The sequence below is a fragment of the Myxocyprinus asiaticus genome, chromosome 5 (assembly GCF_019703515.2).
Source record: "Myxocyprinus asiaticus isolate MX2 ecotype Aquarium Trade chromosome 5, UBuf_Myxa_2, whole genome shotgun sequence".
NCBI classification, from domain to species: domain Eukaryota; kingdom Metazoa; phylum Chordata; class Actinopteri; order Cypriniformes; family Catostomidae; genus Myxocyprinus; species Myxocyprinus asiaticus.
Window position 1 is genome coordinate 21,762,328 of NC_059348.1, and position 23,169 is coordinate 21,785,496.

Consider the following 23,169-nt stretch of genomic DNA (forward strand, 5'->3'; position numbering starts at 1 on the left):
CCTTTTGTGTTCCATGGAAGAAAGAAAATCACATCAGTTTGGAATTACATGAGGGTGCGTAAATAACAGAATTTTTTTTTTTTTTTTGTGAACTAACCCTTTAGCTAGACCACTGAAGAGTACTAAACATTGTTATAATGTCCTCGTAGGCATCTGGTCCTAGTAGTGCAGTTATCCCTTTAAAATGTAGAAGAGGCTCCAATCTCCTGTTAATTAAGTTCACCCACTGTGTGAGAGGTGCAAACTCACTGCACAGAGGCCCCTGAGCCACAGCCAGGCTGGTCCGTGAGGGGTGTGCTCATTAGCAGCCCAACAACAGATGGAAACGTTCTTTGCACTTTAGCAGATGAGAGGTTCACCTAGGGCCTAATGGTGCTATAATGTACATACATGTCTCCAAGCAGTCTACCTGACTACCTGATGATTGTCATTAGCTGAACTGAGACGAGAGGTCAATGGAGGAAAAAGCTCTTGTGCTGCAGATTAAATTTTTTACAATTTAAAAGTGTTTAATGTACACATACTTATTCCTCATTTTCATTTGTTTGTAAATTAGGCTTTTCTTCAGACCTAAAATGCAAGACATGGCAATGTACAAACACATTTATGCTTGGAATTTAAAAAGACAAATTTTCTCTAGAAATGGATGGTTGCCAGAGAAAGATGTTACATACGATGTACTCTATTTGTTGCTATGTCTAGATTAAAATTCAAGGACAAGAATCTTAATTCACATTTTGTATAAACAGCTTTATTCCTATATAGAAAATATGAAATAAAAAAATAAAGAGTAACTTTGTCAATGACAACAACAATAATATTAGATAACTAAAACATGTAAAATACTGAAGCAAAGCAATTTACTGTTATTGAGAAGTTTATATTTTTAAAAGTCTTTTTGGAGCAGCTTTCAAATGTTGAAACTGAATACAACATCAAGGCTATTAAGGTCAGCAAGTTGGGCAGACAGATGGCCTAGTCAGAACAATATCCATCTCCCCCTCATCCGTAGAGTTTTGGAAGAAAACTATTTTAATTTCCTTTTCATAAATTGAAGCTGAGACTTCCCTGTAGGTGTACTGAGAGTTTTATAACTCTTGGAGGACTCAAAAAAAAAAAAAAAAAAAAAAAAAAAAAGAATCCAATGAAGCATTTGTCATGATCTGACATGATATATACAAGTCCTTCTCATCCCATCAAAATATTTGGAATAAATATCTCAGTTTTTTACCCCAACTGTGATATTTTGCAGCTGACCCTGTTCAAAGCCTTGTTGTTATTCATGCTGGTTCATTATGAGATGACAGGGATTGCAGAACAGAGGCCAAGGTACTAACAAGAATAAATATAAACATCCAAAAGACATCTGTAGACATAGCAATAAATAAATAACTTAAATGAAAAAAATAAATATGATATCTGTTAGGTGTACAGTAAGTGTTAAGGGATGCATGGCATCCATCTGGTAACAATAAGATAAACAATGACAAATGCATTGTGGTCGTCATCTGTGTTGAAAAAAGAAAACACTAATGGGTCTGGATAAGCACTGTCAGTTGGACCCGATTAAATTATGCTATATTTATAAAATTATAATGGGGAAAACCCTGTACAAATGAAAAACTAGGGTGCAACCTCTATCACTTGCAAATTTTTTATTACTAAAGTAATACATGAACAATTTTAGAATGTCAAGCAAGATGAACCAGGGCTTGACTTTTAGTTTGGTATGTTGCTAAAACCAACTAGCTTCTCACTGCTTCAAACTTCTAAGAATAGTTTAATTTAATTTAGACATATATAATGCTTACCTAATGTATTTGTTAATATTTTTTAACATTATATGTACTTTGTATATTAATATTTGATGCACCAGCATCAATTAATTCAAAGGAAAGATATTGCATCGTCCTATAACCGGCTCTAGACAGTAAAGCATCAAATACTAGTTTTTTGTTATATATTTACCTATTTTCACTTATATATATGTCATCAACTTACTATACAATTTTAATCTTAAAAACCGACCTCATGGAACGGGATAAGTTTTAATAAGCATTAAAATGTACCAGAAAAACTGTTTATATCAGTCTGGTAAAATCCTGAGAAATGAAAGACCTGTGGCAAATACAATCAACCTTCAGCGCTTCCAGCTAAAAGGGTAATACTAACTGGCCTATGTGTTTTCTATGGGCTAAACTTTTAATAATACTGCACATATGATTGTGCAATTACATTGTAATTACAACAATAATGTGCTGTTAATAATGAGTGATCCAAACTTTGCTATTCTGGCTGAAATATTACATGCCAGATGGAAGGCCAGGAAAAAGGGCACTGACATCCAGGATCAACAAATGAGTCTAACGAATCAATCAGGATTTCGTGCTGTATCCATGTCCGATGAAACTCCTGGTAAGCAAACGCTCGTCAAGTTATACATTTAGTTTTCTGTTTATAGAGCATCTCAATTGGACAATACAAAGTAGCTGTTCTTGCATCCTCAGTGATGTTGCTCCAGAGTCTCTCCTCTTCTCTGACTTGGTCTAATCGCATCCAATTCTTTCTGCTGAGGTTTGGTGTGATAAAAGTTTGTATACATAGGCTGTTCTTATGAATCACCCACAACCCCCAAAGACCAACCAAATTCCCTCACAGCTTTTCAAACAGGGCCAACACTGCCTGACCTTGTTTTGTAGCCATGGCCCAGGAGGCTTCCCGCTTCCTCCTTTCTTTGACCGTTGCACCTTTTCTTTAGGTCATGCTCCCTCTTCCAGCCTCATCCTATGCACTCACAGTCTGCGGCTGAGAGGGACTTGATGGTTCTCCAGGTTGTGGTAGCATCCATGAAGGAAACTGGTTCATAACTCGTGGGGCGGCAGCAAGGGTGTGCGCTAATCTTTCTGGCAGTGCGCTTGGGCAGGCTGCCATTTGCCAGCAGAACGCGCAGAGCTAAGTCGTAGTTTTCACGTGACCTTTGGCAGGAACCGACACAGAACTTGAAGAGGACGATCTCATCTGAGTCAAAGCCCATGCCCAGGTCTCGAACGCGCATCTCCTGTTTTTCCACACGGCAATCCCGGCTGCTGTGCCGTCGCCTGCTATTCTTGTCTTTCTTTTTCTTTTCTTCCTTATCTTTTTTCTTCTTTTTCTTGCGAGCTCCTTTGGTCTGTATGTCAGTGGTGTCTGGTGAGCGGGGTGAACGTTCCCATCGTGCTGGCTGCTGGTCCTCCTCAACAAACACAGATGGTTCTACAGGAGGGACGGAAATGGACGCAGAGAAATGGAGTGAGTAAGACCTACCACCTTTCTTCTTTTCAGGGTTGAATAATTCATTGTTGATTCATTCATTGAGAAATCATTTCCAGGCACCCTACTTACCAAACAGATCATGCCATGGAGAGTCACTGCCCTCTTCTATCTCCTCCTCAATGTCTGGAAGAGTCTCTAAAGGCGGCTCCTCCATTCCAGCACTAAGTAGTCCCACTGCAGTTTCGGATTCTGCTCGGAAACCTGACCTGCCTCCTGCCACAAGTGGCAGCAGAGACATCACAACCCATACACACACCTGAGCAAACAAAACAGAGGTTGATGGGTAAATGAATGTAAGGACAGTTTTTCACAGTAATTAGAGCATCTCCAGACAGCTAGTTACTTGAATCAACAGATGTCCAAGCAAAGAATTTGCCCATTTCTACACACCTGCCAGCTTTTCCTGTGACATGGTGCATCGGTGACTGATGGCATAGCAGACATTGCTCTGAACCGATTCCTTGGCCACCAACTCCCACCTGCATAAAAAGAACAAGGGATGGCTCTATTATACACCGACTTACAGTCTTACAAGAACATACCAAGGCAGGTAATGTAAACTCGAGGGAGCAACATGCGGGTGACACGTACACATACATACAAACTTATAATCAAAGGTGTCCCATTCATCATGGGCATAATGCCTTTTGAAATCATGCTTATTGATGTCAGAGGCAGAGACTAGTGCAATCTCTGAGCATGGCCGGTGCTGACTTGCCGGCGGACAAAGCTACAGTGTTAAAAAGAGCCGTTGTCCATCAAATAAACAGCCTTGAAGTAAACACTGTGAAAAGCATTCTTGACGTGGTTAGATTAGAATGTGTAGAAGAAGCTTTGTTGCTCTCAAGGGGTCTTACAAGCCACGGAGATACAGAGAGGGTGATAAGGGCTCTGAGCAACGCAGATGTTTATTGACTCATTGCAGTTTGTGACTGTGTAACCTGTGCTGGGGGCTCTGATTTATATCAGGGTCAGGAACGGGGCACCGTGTCTCAGTTAACACCATTCAAACAGCAGGACTCAGTCAAACATGGCAATGCAAAAATGATTGATGAGGACAGGCCATTTATTTGCTAGGGGAGAAGGAATAGCAAGCAACACAGCGGATCGTGCCGTTTCTGTATTTAGACATCGTTTTATTGTGTTCCAGTTGTGTGGAATTGACTGAGGATGGAATCCTTTCTCTTGCTCACCTCTGAGAGGTCTGTTTCAAAAGAAACTGAACTCGATGGCACACTCAATTTATCTAATTCACAAGAATTAACTCAAAATAGGTGAAAATAAAAGCCTAAGCTACAAGAGACTGTGCATTACAGTGATTTTAGCATGGTTACGGGATGTTGTTAGGCACATGTTCATCTTAGCGATTTGATTTTCTTTTTTCTTTTTTTTTTAAACAAACCTGAAATTAGTTTCTAAGGCCCTGTTTTTATCTGGTTTTAAACTGCGTTTTGGGCGATCTGATCACAAGTGGACAAACGAGACATCACCATATACACCTGGTCGTAATATACATCTAAATGTGTCTCTTCTGTCCATTTGTGTTCAAATGTTGAGGGAGAGCACACACCAGTCACTCTGTGAGTGTGTTACTGAACAATATTAAAGCACAAATGAAAGAAGAAAAAGTATGAAAAAACTGGTGCACTATTCCTCCTCATTTTACTAAATTGTTATTGTATTATATTTAATCTAAGCTCAAATGCAACAATTCCAGCAGAATTCTGTTATTTAAGTGGAATATCTGTTTTAATCATGCTTGAGATTGTGTTTCTCATCTGTGTCCAGCTACATAAAATTCTTATGCATGTATATGTATGAGCTTTTTAAATTTTGTTTAGATTAGACGGGTATTTCCTTTCAAAAGCACACATAACCGGCAAGTTTAAAAGTCTTGTTTTAGTGCAGTGATTGATAGACAGGTGAGTAGGTGGTGCTTCACTGCTGTTCGAATGCATTTGAACGGATGAGCTTTTACACTACACTTTTACAATATTCTCTGTGAATGTGGTCGCAGTGAACAAATATCCAGGGGCGTCGGACCGGGAGTAACTGTGGATACAATTGAAGAGATTGTAAGTCTGTCCCTCACAGCCTTGTTTTCATTCACCTCAAAAATCAAATATGTTGCTTCTGTGAATAAGATCCATACCAGGTGCAAATGGGCCTAAGAAAAAGGAACACTTCAAGATTATCTAATCACAATAACAAAATATGCAATAAAATGAGAATAAAAATATGGATATGTTGTCAATGAAGACAACATACACTCAACGAGCAGTTTATTAGGAACACCTCTACACCAACTTATTCATGCGATTATCTAATCAGCCAATTGTATGGCAGCAGTGCAATGCATAAAATCATACAGATACGGGTCAGGAGCTTCAGTTAATGTTCACATCAACCATCAGAATGGGGAAAAAAAATGTAGTCTCAGTGACGTGCACCATTGCAAGACGCGCTGGTTTGAGTATTTCTGTAACTGCTGATCTCCTGGATTTTCACACACAACAATCTCGAGTTTACTCATCCAGTGAGCCACAGTTATAGCATCTCAGAATGCACAATACGTTGAACCTTGAGGCGGAAGGGCTACAACAGCAGAACACGTCAGGCACTTTATTAGGACCATAGTGTTCCTAATTAAGTGCTCAATAAGTGCATTTAGACACAGCAAATCCCCACAAATAGTCAGTGATTCTTACTTCACCTCCAACTGCTGCAGTCGTACTTCAGAACCCTCCAGCACTGCTGAAAAAACTATCATCCCTCATTTTTCCCAATAACCGACTGTTCCAAAAGCTGCTATAAGTGACGATTAATAAACAAAATGATACAACGGTCGACCTCTAGTTCAGACCTCCATAATTCACACTTTAGTTTTGAGTTTTTTTTTTTTTTTTTTAATTACATTTGTATTTAGTTGCCTTTTAGTTGGAGACTGATAACCCACTTTTCCTGCTCTTTTCATTCTGGATCAACTCTTGTAATCAAGGAAATTTTTAAGGGTCAAGGATGTTTAGCTATGCTTTGCTCATGCAGTAGGAGGTGTCAGATGATGGATCCAACACCACTGGGCCACAACTCCTGATCTATTCTTAAGTTCACCAGACTCGAGCACACTTGAACGATATGCTGAATAATTTTTACGGTCAAAAACAAAAAAAACAAAAAAAAAAAAGTATCTCATGTACTCCTCAGGAGCATTAAAAATGTCTAATGCTGGACCTTAAGATCTTCAGTCATCTTGGTTTATTGGCTGCTTAAGGCAAAATTAGAATTTATGTCTGCTAAATCCAGCCAAATAAATGTGAGCCTGGTTTCAGCAGCTTCAAGACATATTTATGGCATCTCTGGAGGATGGGTTCAGCTGACAGAGACCACATATGACCAGAGATGAATGTGGACATTCTGTGAAGAGGGTTTACAGCATGGAGTCCTATTTAAATGTGTCTTCCACCCTACAACTTTTGCATGTGTTGCATTAAAATTGAAATGTTTATCTGCAAAGATTTATTGCATTCTGATGATTTTCTAATTCTAATTGTACACATTTCTGAATTTTTTTAAATATGTGGCACTTAATCTAAACTTCCATAATTGCTTTGATCATGGGTGACATAAAAGCATACGCCCTGAGCTGCATATGTGTGATTGTTTGTTTATAAGTTGTGCATGTGTATCCGTGTTATGGCTGGGACTGTACACATCTGTGTTCCTGACCACAAGAATCATTCTTACAGTCTGGCCGGATGCCCTCATTCACTCTTCAGCTCCTATCCAGCAGAATGTATAAACCTATTGCAGAAAAACCAGACTGACCGTACGAAACAAATCAATATCAGACACCAACTGAAAAACAAAACCAGCTCCACCACAAGAATGTGGAAAACTATTATAGGCTATGGAAGTGCAATCTGGCTAATAGGTTGGCCAGCATTTGGACTCTGTGCAACTAATTTCGTGCTGTCAGCTTCTAAATAAGCCCTTTGGCCTCTCGTTCCCTGACGACCCCCCACCTCACTGCTTCCTGTAAGCTGAGCTGGCATGCTGGGGGTTCAGGCCAGAGGTTATGATAAGAGCACTACCTGCCTCTTAAACACACAGCAGGCTGTAAGAATGTTATCAGCTATCAAAATGGTTTATAATACAATATTTCACACTTATTAAGTGAATTATTAATTAGGGATGCTTGTAATGCAACAATCACTACTACTATTGCTCATATATGGGGTTAGGGGTTTGTTCTAAATTTATTTAAAAAAATAACCTATACCACACCATTTGTGCTACAGACATGAATAATACCTAAAATCATGCAGCTTAGGGAGCGTAACAGTGCCCGCCCACTTTTTTTAGCGGTCTTGCTTCTGAAAGTATTTTTCCATAGAGATTTCATAAAATCCTTCATAAAAGACTTCTAAGCCATGAACCAAGCCAGTCAGCTCTGAGATGAATCACAACTTTACAAACTTTGAACAGGGAGTGGGGAAGTATTTGAAAATCGGACAAAAAGTCAAAGGTACAAGACTATGTACTTTACGTCTTTAATGAGAAAATGAAATACAATCCCATAAAGCACTGCGAATGACATAATCAAATGGAACAATTAAAAAAAAATGGAAAAATATAAAACTATTGACTATGTTGATTATAAGTATAAAAAATATGTTATAAATGTATTGCAAAATATTCAGATATATACTAATATTTACATTTACATTTGTGCATTTGGCAGACGCTTTTATCCAAAGCAACTTACAGTGCCCTTATTACAGGGACAATCCCCCTGGAGTTAAGTGCCTTGCTCAAGGACACAATGGTGGTGGCTGTGGGGATTGAACCAACAACCTTCCGCCTACCATATACGCCTACCATTTATAATATATAAATAGTTTGAGTGTAGGGAGACCGACTCGACTGCAGCATTCCCATGTGTCATGGGAATGGGCGGTCGCAGCAGAGCTCTTTTGCTTTGTTTGCCATGATTCTTTGATTTGTGGATCATTCTCTGCTTTTAAACACATATTTTAAAAATTAAGTTGAAATAACAGACTGATGGCTTTCAACAGTAGCACTGACCAATAAAGAACATCAGAGCTCACAGTAGGTTGGTCATTAAAGATGTATAAGCTTTTGTTAAAAAATCTATTTGTCTATGGAGAAAATGAATGGGTTTTTACTTCGAGAACCAGAGTATTGCGCTCTGTTGAGGAGAGGTGTGCTATTACTGTTCTAAGTGATCAGATTCACACCTGCCCAACATTAAAATGGCAAAAAAAAAATAAAAAAATAAAATCCAATAGATTTTGAAGAAGGAACCAGAATATCATAGTGACTTGTTCGTCTGTTTTGAACTGGGCCTGGATTCTGGAATCAATCATCTAGCAGCCACACAGAACACCTTAGCAAAGGCATAGCAAGCAACTCATAAACAACCACTCAGAACCCCATAGCAACTGTATAGCAATGCCCTGGCAACCACCCGGACCACCCTAACACTGTGGCAGTGAGTTTTGCAGGAAGCAACCACCTAGCAGCCATCCAAAACACCCTAGCAACCACAAAGCATATCATTAACAACCCTCTCAGAGTCAGAGTCTGAGCAAGAGCATGGCCTTGCTCTTCATAGGTTCATTGAGAGGTGTGATAGTGAACAGCTGGAACTGAACATCTCCAAGACGAAGTAGATTTTAGATATTAGAAGAAAGACTCCGTTGAATTATCCCACGAGTATCCATAGTGAGGTGGTGGAGATTGTAGACCAGGACAAATATTTAAGTACCATTTTTGATGATTCACTGAAATTTGAGCAGAATACAGAAGCCAATATTAATAAAGAACATCAATGACAATATTTCTTAAGGAAACTGAATTAGTTTGGTGTAATTTTATAGTTCCTATATCGAGAGTATTTTATGGTTTTCTATCACCAGTTTTAGTTGCTTCCTCTTAAGCATAGGCTACGGGTACCAAGATACGGGTACCAGTATAGAGCATCTTTTGTTCTGGGGGCTATCCGTTTATTAAAAATAGCCATGTGGAATTGAGAACTGTGTTATTTTGGAAAGGTCACGTATTTACAATTTGTTTTTGATTTTTTATCCATCTTACCCATTACATAGATCCTTAATATAGAAATTATTATAATTTTTAAGTACAAATTGTCACATAATCACATCACTAAATTATATCGTTGTTATTGTTTGGATTGTCTGTTGTTTTTGTTTTGTGCCCAAACTGAATTGCCCCTGCGGTGATAATAAAGTTGTATGAAATGAACACCTTAGCAACCACCCAGAACCACCCAGATCATCCTAGCATTGTGGAAGTGAGTTCTGCATGAGCAAGCACCACTCAAATTTTCTTCAAAAAAAAAAAAAACCTTTCTTGGAAATGTTCTTCATCCCAGATCAGTGAACAGATCAATCGTAAGACTGGCTTTGCATACACTCTGGAAACAATCTATGAAAAAAAAAAAAAAAAAAAAAAAAAAACAAATCAGTGAATGTAATTAGCAGCCTTTATTTCTAAATAAAATGGCCTCAACCAGAGAATCTGATTTGCTTAAAGGCTAACTTAAATTTACCTAAATGCAACTGAAACATGAGAACCCTCTTCATTTGGTTTCATATTTGGGTAGGGAAACCCACACGTTCCTGGAACCACATGAACTCTGTCTGGTCACAGGGTCGAGCAAGTCCTGTGAGGAAGCACACACGGGGAAGCCACAGTGATACCCCGTCAATAAAAAGAGCAGAGGAGTGTGGAGAGAAAGTAAAAAGTCCACAACACAAACCACATACAGCCCGCATACAAATATGGTATCAAGTCTCACATTTTTCTCTTGTTCACCTCCAGTGGTGCAGCTGGTTGTGTTTAAGTGCCCTGAGCAGTGTCTGTGTTGGCCAGTCACTCTGCGTGTCCTGCAACATGGCTGTTAACATGCAAGCTGAGGGTGCCTGAGGGACAGAACCATGCGGCTGCACTCTTGAGGAACTGCAGAGCAAGAGGCAGAGCGGTGCTGACGACCTCAGTGCTGGGACTCATTGATTAAAGGCATGCTTCAAAAGCAGAGCAACCTGCCCTCAGGCACATACATGCCACCATTAAAGAATAGGAGAGTATCACAGTGGTGTCATTGTGAATAACATGGATGCAACCTATTCAGTCATGACAGTGAATGCAAATGAGGGACCGGCTGTTATTGTGCACTGTCAAGGGTGTGAGTGTATTGATTTTCTTGTCATATTTGGTGGGAAATCTGCCACAAAATGACACAATACAAAAATAGAGGGTGTGTTTATTCTAATGGTGAGTTTCATGGTGAGCCATCCCTGTTAAAAAGTTGTGACTGTACTGTGGCAACATTTTTGTAAATTATACTACATGGTTCCTTTCACATATCACGGCAGTTCCAAGGTACAAGTTTTCTTCCAGGATAACCTTGTACATGGCTTGATTCATGCATCCTTCACTAAGACAAATCTGCCCAATTCCAGCCTTGCTGAAGCACCCCCAGATCATCACTGATCCTCCACCTGGTCATCTAATGGTTAGACGAAGACCTGGAGAGGCCTTCAAGCCATAGTATCTCGCACCCACTGTGAAATTTGGTGGAGGATCGGTGATGATCTGGGGGTACATCAAGCCATGTACAATGTTATCCTGGAACAAAACTTGCTTCCTTCTACTCTTGTGGAGCTAAAAGCAAGTTACATTTTCTCCCAAACAGATGTGGTTAAGGTTAATGCTCTATTGAGTTTTAAATCAACAAAACCTACATCCCAACCATAAACCATAAACTTAAACACCCCCCCCCCCCCATTTTAAAATAAATAAAATGAAGAAAAAAAGGCCCAACCAATTAAATGCAACTCGTTACATGAAGTTTAGCTTCATACACATCCTCTGCCATTGAATAATACATTTCATAGTCTATAATTAATTTAAAAATACAACATTTCGGTCCACCATAAATTTTTATATTTTATTGTACATGGTTGAATGAATAGTGGAAAAATGCTGGAATAGGACTTATTTTAAGCAGCTCATCAATGCGTTGAAGATATAGTCAATCAATAATAAATAGGTGCTGCTTTTTATTTAATCAGTTTAGAGCTGTTGTCTGCTTTAGCAATAATGATTTATAGACTATTTAAAAAGTCCATTAAAGGAATATTCCAGGCTCAATACAAGTTAAGCTCAGTCGACAGCATTTGTGGCATAATATTGATTACCACAAAAATAAGTTCGACTCATCCCTCTTTTCTTTAAAAAATTAAAATAAAGGGGGCCTGGGTAGCTCAGCAAGTAAAGATGCTGACTACCACACCTGGAGTCACAAGTTCGAATCCAGGGCATGCTGAGTGTCTCCAGTCACGCTTCCTAAGCAACCAATTGGCCCGGTTGCTAGGGTGGGTAGAGTCATGTTGGGTTAACCTCCTCGTGGTCACTAATATGGTTCTCGCTCTCAGTGGGGCGCGTGGTGAGTTGTGCGTGGATGCCGCGGAGAATAGCATGAGCCTCCACACGCACTACATCTCCGCGGTAATGTGCTCAACAAGCCACATGATAAAATGCACGGATTGATGGTCTCAGATGCAGAGGCAACTGAGATTTGTCCTCTGCCACCCGGATTGAGGCGGGTCACTACGCCACCATGAGGACCTAGAGCACATTGGGAATTGGGCATTCCATATTAAAACAAAAATAAAAAATCAAGGTTACAGTGAGGCACTTGCAATGGAAGTGAATGGGGCCAATTTTTTGGAGTATTTAAAGGCAGAAATGTGAAGCTGATAATTTTCTAAAAGAGCTTACATTAATTTCTCTGTTAAAAGTTGTGTTGTTTGAGCTGTAAAGTTGTTTAAACGGTCATTTACCAGGATTAAATGGTTTCTGGTGTTACATCGTCATGGCAACAAAGTTGTAAAATTGGATTTAACTTTACACAGAAAAGGTTAGTAAGCAATTTTATCACACTAAAATCATGTTAACATGCATATTAAGTCTTGTGGCTATACTTCTGAAACAGTGAGTATATTAACTTTTAAGGATTGGCCCCATTCACTTCCATTGTAAGTGCCTCACTGTAACCCATATTTTTGCTTTTTTTAAGAAAAGGAGGGACAATTTGAAATACATTTTTGTGGTAATCAACATTATGCCACAAATGCTGTTAATTAAGCTTAACTTGAACTGAACCTGGAATATCCCTTTAAGATTATGGACCTCCGAGATGGGCTTCAAGTTCAAGCTGGCAACATTGCGTGGACCAAAAGTGACTTAAAAATAATATAAGTCTACAGGTGTGTGTACATTCCATCTAAAGACTTAATAGCCTAATATGAATACCATTTTTTGCTATTTTTATTTTGCGATAGGCTTTGTTGTCCTGTAAATATTGAGAGACATGTGTGTGACTTGGCTCAGTGAAGCTCTTGATTGTAACAATGACACCTTCCGGTCCTGAAATGCGAACATCGATTTGACTGCACAAACGCTTGTACCAAAGGGGAAGGCAGTAGCTGTGTGCGATTTTACCACTTGTTGGGTCCTGTGAGATACTGCATTTTAATTTATAATATGATGGGCTACATTATGTTTTCTTTCCACATTTTGATATACACTAGCAGTTGTGCCAGCCACCTCGTAATCGATGTTATGCATTATTCTCCCTAGTTAGCTATTCAAGCATATTGGCTGACTGATGAGTGTGCTGCGTGCTTAACACGGTGAAACAAATTCAGGCTACGACATCAGGGGGTGCATGCAGACAGAGATGCGTTTATTATTTTCTGGTTTTCGTTATTTTATTTTTGCTTATATTCTTTTTAAATGTGTCACAAATGCCATGAACTCCATGATTTTTCAAGTTCCAAAGGTTTGAGTCCGAGTCAAGTCCAAATAAAAAATTAATCCGAGTCTGTGATGAGACCGGACTCGAACTTGAGTACCCCAACTCTTTTAGATAGCATTTTGTGAGAAACAGTGCAAAAAGTACATCTTTATGAACTGATAATCAGCCATTGCACTCATGATTTGTTTGAAAGGGAATAAAAGTTGTTTTAATGACTCGTGTTCATTTCACTAGGAAATTGCCATGATAAATACAACAAGCAATGTAAAAATAATTTTGCAATAATGTAGGTATAGGAACGTGATTCTATGAGATCAGGTAATAAAAAAGACCAGTTTGCTGTTTAAGCTTGTTACTAAGTCTGGTAGGGACACCAGAACACCAGCATCCAAAATATAAGCTTATTTCTTCAACAGGTTTGATAATGGTTGGAGGTCCAACATTAACCTATCTGTACTGGAGTAGACATGCCACATCAAGCATAACTCTCAAGAGAGACCCCTGTGTTATTTCAGCGCCCATTCCTCACAGGTTGTTACCCCCTTCCATCTCAGACAGAACCATTAGAGGTGTTTGATGTGCCAGGTCTACCTGTCATTAATGATGAGGTGCAGTGGTGTGGGATAGGCCACACTAAATCAGCCAGCCAATAAAAGACACCTGGCGAAAGTGGAGATGCAAAGTACACTCCACCAGCCTGGCCTGCTTGATCACTGCCAGACATGCTTTTATATGGGGGTGTGAACTTCAGCCGTAATGTGCATGTAATATATCTATCAGTGTTTCTTCTAGCTTTCTAAACTTCTTCACCCTCAACCTCCAAACCACAATTGGCACATGCAAAGAACAAAGCCTGTCTCCTCAAGAACTGTGCATGCCCTTCAGGTTTTTAGGTATTTCTGCACTGGTATATACTGTAACTTACTGAAACTTACACAATGTACATTTCAGCTATTTGCAGACATTCAAGACACTGGTTTTATTAAAGTTTAATGTGCTTATGCTCCAGAACTTGAGTTCAATAGCAGCATGTCTGAGTGTGACATCCAAGCATATAATTCAATAATCCTTCTCTGGCAAAAGCCACGTTCTCATTACTGTCAGAGTCCAGCCACTGAAGAGGTGAAGAGAGAGTGTATTCTGCCAAGAAAACCAGTATTAACAGTTTGAAACTGACTCTTTTGCTACAGTTTCCAAGAAGAAAAAGTGCTGATTATTGGATTGTGAACACATGTTGTGGTTTTCAGACCACCATTCATGTCATTGAGTGGATATGATAGCAAAAACAACTTCTCATTAATTGCAAAGATCCATCCAATTCAGGTTTTTGCTGGTTTCAATCTCTCTCTAAGAATAATAAAAAAAAAGAAGTTAATTAGACCCTGATGTTCCTAGAAATAATTCATAGTTATAGACTGTTGCATGTCCTTAAAGTACAAACCTGAGCAGCAAATACAGAAGATGCATGTAATACATTAAAAAACTGAGGCCCAATATGGGTACCTCCATACGGATTGCCCCCAACATATTCAATCAGTAGGTCAGAAAATACTGATACTGTTTGTTGCTTCTCATGTAATCAGGTCCATCTGAAATAAGAGGATTTGTCAACACTAATGACGCAGTCAAATCAACATCACTGATGTGCCCACGTCCTGGATCATTCCATTTTGACTTCTTACGGGAGTAAAAGCCTGAGTTCACGGTACATCAGGAATGAAATCAGCTGTGTTCAGGTTAGAGGCTGTGAGCCTTGACCAAAGAGGCACGTTGGCTGGCAGGCTTTATTTTTGCTACGCAAATGCAGTGGCCACTGTTTGCATTCCACACCACATGGCTGCCTCACGAGCCTGTCGGACAGAGCACGAGAGCACTTCCCTTCTATTCCATACCCTCAACTGAGTCACAGGCATGGACCACACAAACAGCTTGCGCATGACAATTGTGCGCGAATACATGCACATTCACACACACACACACACACACACACACACTCATATCCTTCATTACGCAATGTGAAGCTGAGATTAAGCCTATTTCAATTATTTTTTATCTTTATTGTACCACTTCAAATAACAAAAACTTATTTGAAAACCTGGTGGGGATGTACTACATTTATGCCTCACTGATAAACTCATTCGGCCTCTTACTACCAACACTCTCATGTAGTTTGATGGGGACTCTTGAACTTTGCAATAAATTCCTGCTCTCAAATTATTACATCTTTCTTTGAAGCTTCTATTTAATTATTTGAATATTTTGCAAAATAAATTAGAGGAATTTGTGTGAAGGTGAAGTGAAAGTGTACGTACCCACTTTGGGGTAATGATCTGTGATAGTATCTGTTTGCCTCATTAATAATCAGTAATAATAAATAATCTATTTTCCTAATTTATGATTAGTGATGATTGAACATTTCCTCAAAGAAGATTAGCAATGTATTAAGTCAGTTTTCCTCACATTGATGATCAGAAATAATATGTCTTTCTCAATGAAGATTAGTGTCTGTTTTCGTCATTATAATCAGTTTTATAATCAGCGGTCTTCCACATTCACTCTCGCACTCCATTCCCTTTACAAATTACCTAAAAATGTTATTCATGTTTCTCTTGATCTAAAGAAAAATCCATTCATTCACCAGGAAAACATTGCCAACTGCCAGATTTTTGTGAAAACACAAGGGACCAGTCTAACAAAGGTTCAGCATTAGGAAACTCTGAAAATGCTTAAAGTAGACAGCTTACAGTGGCACTAATACATCCATTTGAGCTGTACGATTTAGACTATATACTTTACAGTGTATAGTCTTACAGATTCATGTAAGCTAAACTCTTTGTTGAGTAATTCAGACTCTGTAGTTAATGTCCTTTCCTCTCCAAATTCCATCCTGGACAAACAGCTTTACCTTCTCTCCTCTTCATTAAAATGTCTTGCCTTTTGCTTTAACCAAATACAGAAAGATTAAATACATTTTAAAACGGAATGAGAGAGAAAGAACACTTGGATGAACATGTCCTTAAATGGGAATAAATTAGGTATGAGGGTAATGGTGAAGATAATATTTCACTCCTTAGGAATAGCCTGAATAGTCACAGCAACCTCTAAAGAGAGAGAGAGAAAGACAGAGATGCATTAAGCTACCAAATATTCTATAAAAGGAAGCCAGAGGAGTTACACTGAGATAAGAGTTGGTGGCTGAAAACAGAGAAGCTTCATTACTGAAACTGCTTTCACATAAAAACCAGGTAGTCTTCAGCTACCCCATGCGCTCTGCACTGAGGAAGACCAGGACACTCTATAGTCTAGTATTAAACCGTTCACCAGGGCAAAGGATCAAGTTAAACCCACTTTCACCAGACTGATCGCACTGTGCATTTGGCAACAGTTGTTTGAAAGTTGTGCTGCTGAAAACAGTCTGTGCTTACTAAAATGTAAATAACTGCCCCCAAGTGTCTGAAAACGGAAGTCTGTTGAACGTATGGGCATGTGTGCGCTCCAGTTTCTGAATGAAAATTTCCACAGAGGCCCCATTTACACCTTGCATTAACATGCAGTTCATATCCGGATAATATCTGGATATTCTATAGCTGGATTGCATTTACACCTTGTAGTCAAATACGTCTCAGATAGAGATCCAATCAAAGTTAGCCGGGCAAAATGTAAAACGCTACTTACAAATTAGCCCAGAGGCTGTGCTTACTGAAAATTCACAGTCTTTTAGTGAATTTTAAAAACATTAATGGATAATTCAAATGTTTTCCATCGCTTTGACAGTCAGGGTTTTTCCTTCATTGAACATTTTTTGCCGACAGCCAAAGCTACATTTTGGGTTGCCGTAGCGTATTTAATGATATTCGTCTCACGTTTGGCACTTTGTAGGTGCTAAATATGCTTCTCATCTGAAACGCATGAGTGAAGTCTGGTTTCACGTGAGCATTACGCGAGCTGAATAGTGATTAGTAAACAGGAGAGAGATGAGAGCGGGTAGGGAGTTGAGGAGAGAGACGAGATATTCCAAGTGTATTCCAATGGAATAATTCATGGGATTTTGTTCATTGTTTAGCTCTCTGATATGTTCTTCACATTGCGATGGCAGAATAAACAGAAAAAGACAAGAAACAGCAGCACAGCGCTTTAACATAGGATAACTGTAATGTAACCTCATCACATAATTAATTACTTACGCAGTTGTATCCGAATAATGAAAACACATTCACATTTACACTTTCTTTGAATGTGGTAGGAATCTGTTCCTGACCACCTCCGAATGTGGATTCAATGATCCGATCATGATCCGATCACAATGTGTCTTGGGTGCTTTTACACCTGTCATTGAATGTGGTCAAGTACTATGCAATAGCGATCTGATCACCGAAAAAAAAAAAAAAAAACATTTTAATGCAAGGTATAAATGGAGCCAGAGTGGTGGCAAAAGCAAGTTGTATTTTTAGTTTGAAATGATAATACAGTCAACAGGAATGCATATTGTATTAACTCTACCCCCTAACCTAAACCCTAACCTAACCTTCAGTGGACTATTTTTTTAATTTTTTATTTTAGAGTGAAAATGAGACCTCTGAAACACACTCACCATTGTTTATTTGTGACTATTTCATGGTTTCCATAGAACCAGAACCTGTGTCTCAGTAGTGCTAAAGGGGAAAGTATTCATTCTTGAATTGATGCAAAAATGTCTGATGGGGGATGGCGCTTGTCAGTTGTTCAGGAGTTGATTTAAGTGTACATGAACTTTCGGAAGCAACATGTCGATTTCTTGTGTGTTCATGTTGCTTTCACATCTTCCCAGTTTCCAAATGAATCCTCAGGTAATTATTTCAATCGGGGCAGCACTCAGGCAGAGGCCAGTCCATCCTCACAGGCCTTTATACTGTAGCTCACGTCTCATTTGTTCAAATTAAGCTTACGGAGGGGGGGAAAACAAGCCATTAGTGTGTCTGGATGAACTAACGACATTCAAAGCGTTTCCATGTCGCCCAGTTCAGCCCCAGACAGGCTTCAAGTAATGACCTGGCCTGCTCTTTCAAAGGCACCGACGCCACCATGATTAATGTATCTGACCTGGCAATTTCGGGAGAATACAGCTTATTGTATTAAAGACTGCTTCCAGCCACAAACATGGGTGTACAATAAGTCCATTTAACATTCTTTGCTATCAAAAGTTTGGTAAGAGATGTTCAGATAAAGAGAAAAAGGTAATGTCCTTCATCAGTGTCATGAACCTCTTGCGAAGTAGGAATGCTCTTGAGCGTACATGGATTTAATCTGGCAAAACAACTAACACCAACAATTAAGTGAAAGCCAAGTGTACATGCAACCATGGGTCAATCTTGGTAAAAAAATAAAATAATAAAAAATAAAAATGCACGCATGCATTTGTAAATTCGGAATTACTGAATGAAAAAACATCTAACTAACCAGAGTTCTTGGGTCAAAATTTAAACAATCACAAGGTCTGCATTTTTCATTGCCACAATCAAGGCCAATTAACAAGCTCTGTCTAAAGGATATAATTAAAAACACAATTTATGGATATAGATTATAAAATGCAGAGTATGTATGAGGAAAGCAAAAATGGAGAGGGCTATATCAAAAAACGTGGGTTTTGCTAATTATTTTGGTAACAACAAGGGGAAGTCAAATCTATTATTTTGTAAGGAGTAAAATGTGTGGAAGGCGTTCCAGAATGTTGGGTAAAGCTGGCTCAAGGAAAATCAAGGAGGGCAATGCCTACCCTAGAGCCCCCTTAGACCAGGCTAAGAGTCAGCATACAAAAAACAGTTGTTGATATTTTGCAACAGCAATAATCACATCGATGACAGTCTAGTGCAGTGTAGTACAGCAGACCTGTTGGCACCATTCTGCATTTTCAAGAAAGTGACACAGAGGCCCAATTCAGATGGAGTATAGATAGTTGCACTGACCCTTAGAGAGAATGGAGTTCAGGGCAGTTAAGGGCAAGGGAAGTGGACCCTGTGATGGATTTGCAGGACACTGTGAGATATCTCAGCTCTGTCCTCCACATACATGCCAACACACTTTCTAAACCCATCTGGTTCACTGTACATGCCAATTAAATATCTTTGCTTTTGATTGGTTTGATCATGTGCTGGAGGCCAGTAGCACTGTCATGTGTGTGAATTCTTCATTTAAGCCCTATCATTCACCTGGAATGAGCACATGAAAACAGAAGGCTGAAAGAGCCACATCTACATTCACACAGAGGGTTTAAAAGCCCTGAGAGATGAGAGCCAGGTCAGCTAGCACAAGACTGACCTGTTCGCATAAAAAGAATTTGAAAGAAAAAGAAAATCCTGTCCCTCAAGTCACCCATAGTATTGTCTGTAAGAACAGATGAAAGTATGCTTCTCTTTTGATTGCCAATGTTATTGTGAAGCAAACTGGGAGAAAAAAAAAAGTGTAAGCATGTAAAAACACACACACACATAGATGTGTAATTGTGGTAGGTGTCAATAACTGTGGTAGTCCAACAAGACTCTAGGGCTTATAAGAAAGCAAAGCGTCCAGAATGCCAACCCTAAAAATGGAAATCAAGACAAATAGAAATGAAATCAAGCCCTCAGTGGAATCTGAAATTTGCAAAAATTTAAATAAACTGAGTTCACATGTGGAACAAGTGTTTCACTGTACTTCAAGCTTTTCTGACGTTAATCGTAAAATAATATAAAATAAAAAAATCTGTTAAACTATGCGTGTGTAAGTTTATGAGCTCAAATCATCAGCAGCATCAACATGGATATGTTTATGTTTGTTAAGGGTTTTTAATACCAATTATTTTCTCATTCATATATATATATTCTCATCCATGTTTAGGAAAAACTAAAATATTGACACAGTTTGAGTGTCTGTGCTCAGGCAGTGGTGCTTGCTTTACTTTAAACACAGTTAACGCTCAAAACAGCCTTAGAATGAAGACAACTTTCACTTAAACCAGAACGATTTCATTAAAGTTACGGTATAATGGGGTTGGCAAGAATATCCAAATTCGACTTCTCCATTTACAATAATTGACCCCTTTTTCTTATCCATTTCCACACTAAATGACCAATGGATAAACTAAACGGTGTTTATTTGCGAGAATACCTTCAGCAGGCTCTGCATTTCACTATGCTAATCTTTGTTGTGAGAACAGAATGACAGGTAGGTTACACTGTCTCCACCGATCACACCTGATGGCACAAGCCCCGTAAAAGTTTCAATTACACACCAACCGTCTAATATTTATTGCCTGAGGGGGTACATATTGTAGAGGTCTGAATTAGAAACAAAAGCCGTTGAACCATTCTAGAAATCTATCAATTCAAACTCAGCTGACAACATCTCAATATGTTACGCGCCTTACCGTACGTTCCCTGGTCGACTGGTTGAGTGTGAGCGCGCCAAATCCTCACCGTCTCGCGCTTCACGTAGGTAGCTGAGAGAGTATTGGCGGGTAAAATCCACACGCGCTTCTTTAAAGCAGCATAATTCTCGAGCAATTGACTTTCTCACGCGTATGTCCTCTTCTGAAAGTGAGAGAACAAACTCTTCAAAGGCGAGAAAGACGGAGAGGCGCCTCCCTCTGTGGCCAAGCCTTTCTCTTCTTCATTTTGCGTGCACCTCGTTACATTATCCTGAGAGGAATGAAAATCAAAGTCATTGACTATAACTGGCTTACCACCTGAGGTAGTAATAATAATGACAATTATGAAAATAATAATGGCAACAACAGCGATAACAATAATACATTTTACACAGATCATTATAATTGTAAACACACATATACATTTAAAACATATAGAGACGCAGGTTTCGTTAAGCCATACAGTTTAAATATCGATTCACAGCAATAATCTCCCTATTAAATACTGTAATACCATAGAAAAAAATCGAAATACTGGATTGAACACTAACTTTCCATTTGCCAGCCAATGAATTCAACTCCGTCTTTGTTGACTTACCGTAAAGAACAAAAGTGGAAAAATTAAACGCCCATTTCCCATTTAAAAATTATTATAATGACAACAAAAACCACACCAAATGGTGCTGTGGTTCCGTCGGAAAATAAAGCCTCAGTGGGATTATGTTTTAATCACAATTGCTTTATATCTGGTGCTGTATTCATGCTTCTGTAGAGAGAAACTCAGAGTGAATGTGAGATGTGAGCGGGCTCCTCTTCATCCTGCTTTCATTACATCGGCACTTCGACACTTTTTTGCTCTGCGTCTGTGATCAGTGTGGCACAATGTATCCGAAAAGCTTTTTTTTTTTTTTTTTTTTTTTACCCAAATTATGCCATTTATTAACGAGACATAGAACATCCCATAATCGCTGGAAAGTCATTAAAACGTTTCTCGCCAAATATGAGATTAGATAAATAATCAAAACTCATAATAACAACGCGAACACAACTCCATGACATTCAAACCAAAAAGGCATATGTAACTACTGAACAGGTACTTAATAGCCAGGTTCTGACGTTCTCCGGTAAAACTAAAAACAAAAACAAAAAAAACGTTTTTTAATTTCAATCTTTTATTTAAATTGAAATGTTTTAGTGTATACTATTATTATTACTATTATTTGGAACATTTAAAATAAATTGCTAAATTTTAAGGTCTGATTAAAGGTGCACTCAGTCATTTTTTCCCCATTAAAAAAGATTTACTCCTAAAGAAATGAATTGTAATTTCGAGACATATGTATAAAATCACGAGCACTCACATGAGTTGAGAACTCTAGTCATATCAGTAGCCTTATAAAAGCTGTTTTATTTTACATGGGGCAGGGGCGCCCTCATGGGAGCTGCCATTTTAGAATCACATGACCAATTGAATACTACTTGCTTAATCTCAGTAGCCACACCATTATTGGACACTTTCACTCTTGGATTAATCATGGCTGATTGTGAACAGTGAATTTCTACAATGACATCTGTAACTGAAACTATTTTAAATGTTGCTGCTTCCACACCACTAGGTGTCACTGTAAGTCCAAGATGACACGAACAAAAAATTACTGAGTGCACTTTTAAGGCTCAGGAATTGTGCCTGATGGACTTCCGGTGGCGAAGTAATTTCAGAAATCTTCTATACTGAGATAACCTCCATGCTTTTACTGTAGGAAAGAGCGTAATGGTCAGTTAGCATGTTACGGCAGTAAGTAACCATTTGCGGACACCATACAAATTAATGGAGATCCGTAAACTGACACCTACCTGTCGCAAAACTGTCAGTGTCTTCGCTTATAAAACAGCAATTTTATCATAGTAAACTCCACACATAGTACATTCCAAAAGGATTGTTTAGTGTACAACATGTTGAAGATTACTGGACCGGCGGTCAGTTCATTAAGTGATGAGCTGTTTTCTCACAAAAGCAGTTTATTCAGCACACTGAAGCATCTCCTCCATATACATCCATTAAAAAAAAGGGCCTTTTGTCTCCTCACCAGTGTACCGCCCATACAGTAGAATGTCTATGGGACCGCCACGTTATGCATCGCTTAATCCTATTGGTAGAAGGGTTCTGGTAATTTCCCTAAGCAAATTTTGTGTGGGGTTTAAGCCTGGTTTACATCAACATGCAAATTTGCAGTGTTGACCAATAAGAAGTTGCTTGGTTTGGCATTGACCTCTGTGTGGGCAGTGCTTCACACATAGCTATGCTGAATATTCACAATGGGTGAGGAAATCATGTTAGTGACATGTTTCTTTACTTCACTCTCCCAGGGTATAAAGCAGAAAAGAGCATAAAAAAGGGGCTTCTTTTTAGTTTGTGCGGGTTCACACACACTCTTCTTCTCTTGCCGAAATTTGCAGTGCAAGGCTGAATGCAACCAAGGCTTAATACCTACAGTATGTGTTTCATGTGCTTATTAACTATTTAAACAAAATTTCATAGTCATACTCAAGCATACACAAGTTTAACTAAAACACGTTTCTAAAAGCAGACTCTGCTGCTGTTGACAGTTAG

General features: G+C 38.9%; 1 protein-coding gene across 1 annotated transcript; it reads right to left on the minus strand.

Moving 5' to 3' along the window:
* Positions 1 to 909: 909 nt before the first annotated feature.
* On the minus strand, positions 910 to 22,344 carry LOC127441144 (glial cell line-derived neurotrophic factor-like). The gene is made up of 5 exons (XM_051698356.1): positions 22,314 to 22,344; positions 20,559 to 20,702; positions 3,703 to 3,791; positions 3,382 to 3,568; positions 910 to 3,252 (listed from the first exon to the last, which is right to left on the minus strand). Exons 1-5 carry the CDS (start codon positions 22,342 to 22,344, stop codon positions 2,780 to 2,782), a joined length of 924 nt encoding a protein of 307 aa, XP_051554316.1. The 3' UTR covers positions 910 to 2,779.
* Positions 22,345 to 23,169: the final 825 nt, after the last annotated feature.

Bases quoted from the DNA above. Each gene is read 5' to 3' on its own strand.
- LOC127441144 (XM_051698356.1), bottom strand. From the start codon at position 22,344: ATGCTAACTGACCATTACGCTCTTTCCTACA. The intron at 3,569-3,702 runs GTGTGTAGAAAT...TTGTTTGCTCAG, and splicing joins GTCACAGGAAAAGCTGGCAG to GTGTGTGTATGGGTTGTGAT. The intron at 3,253-3,381 runs GTAAGTAGGGTG...TCCCTCCTGTAG, and splicing joins TCCATGGCATGATCTGTTTG to AACCATCTGTGTTTGTTGAG.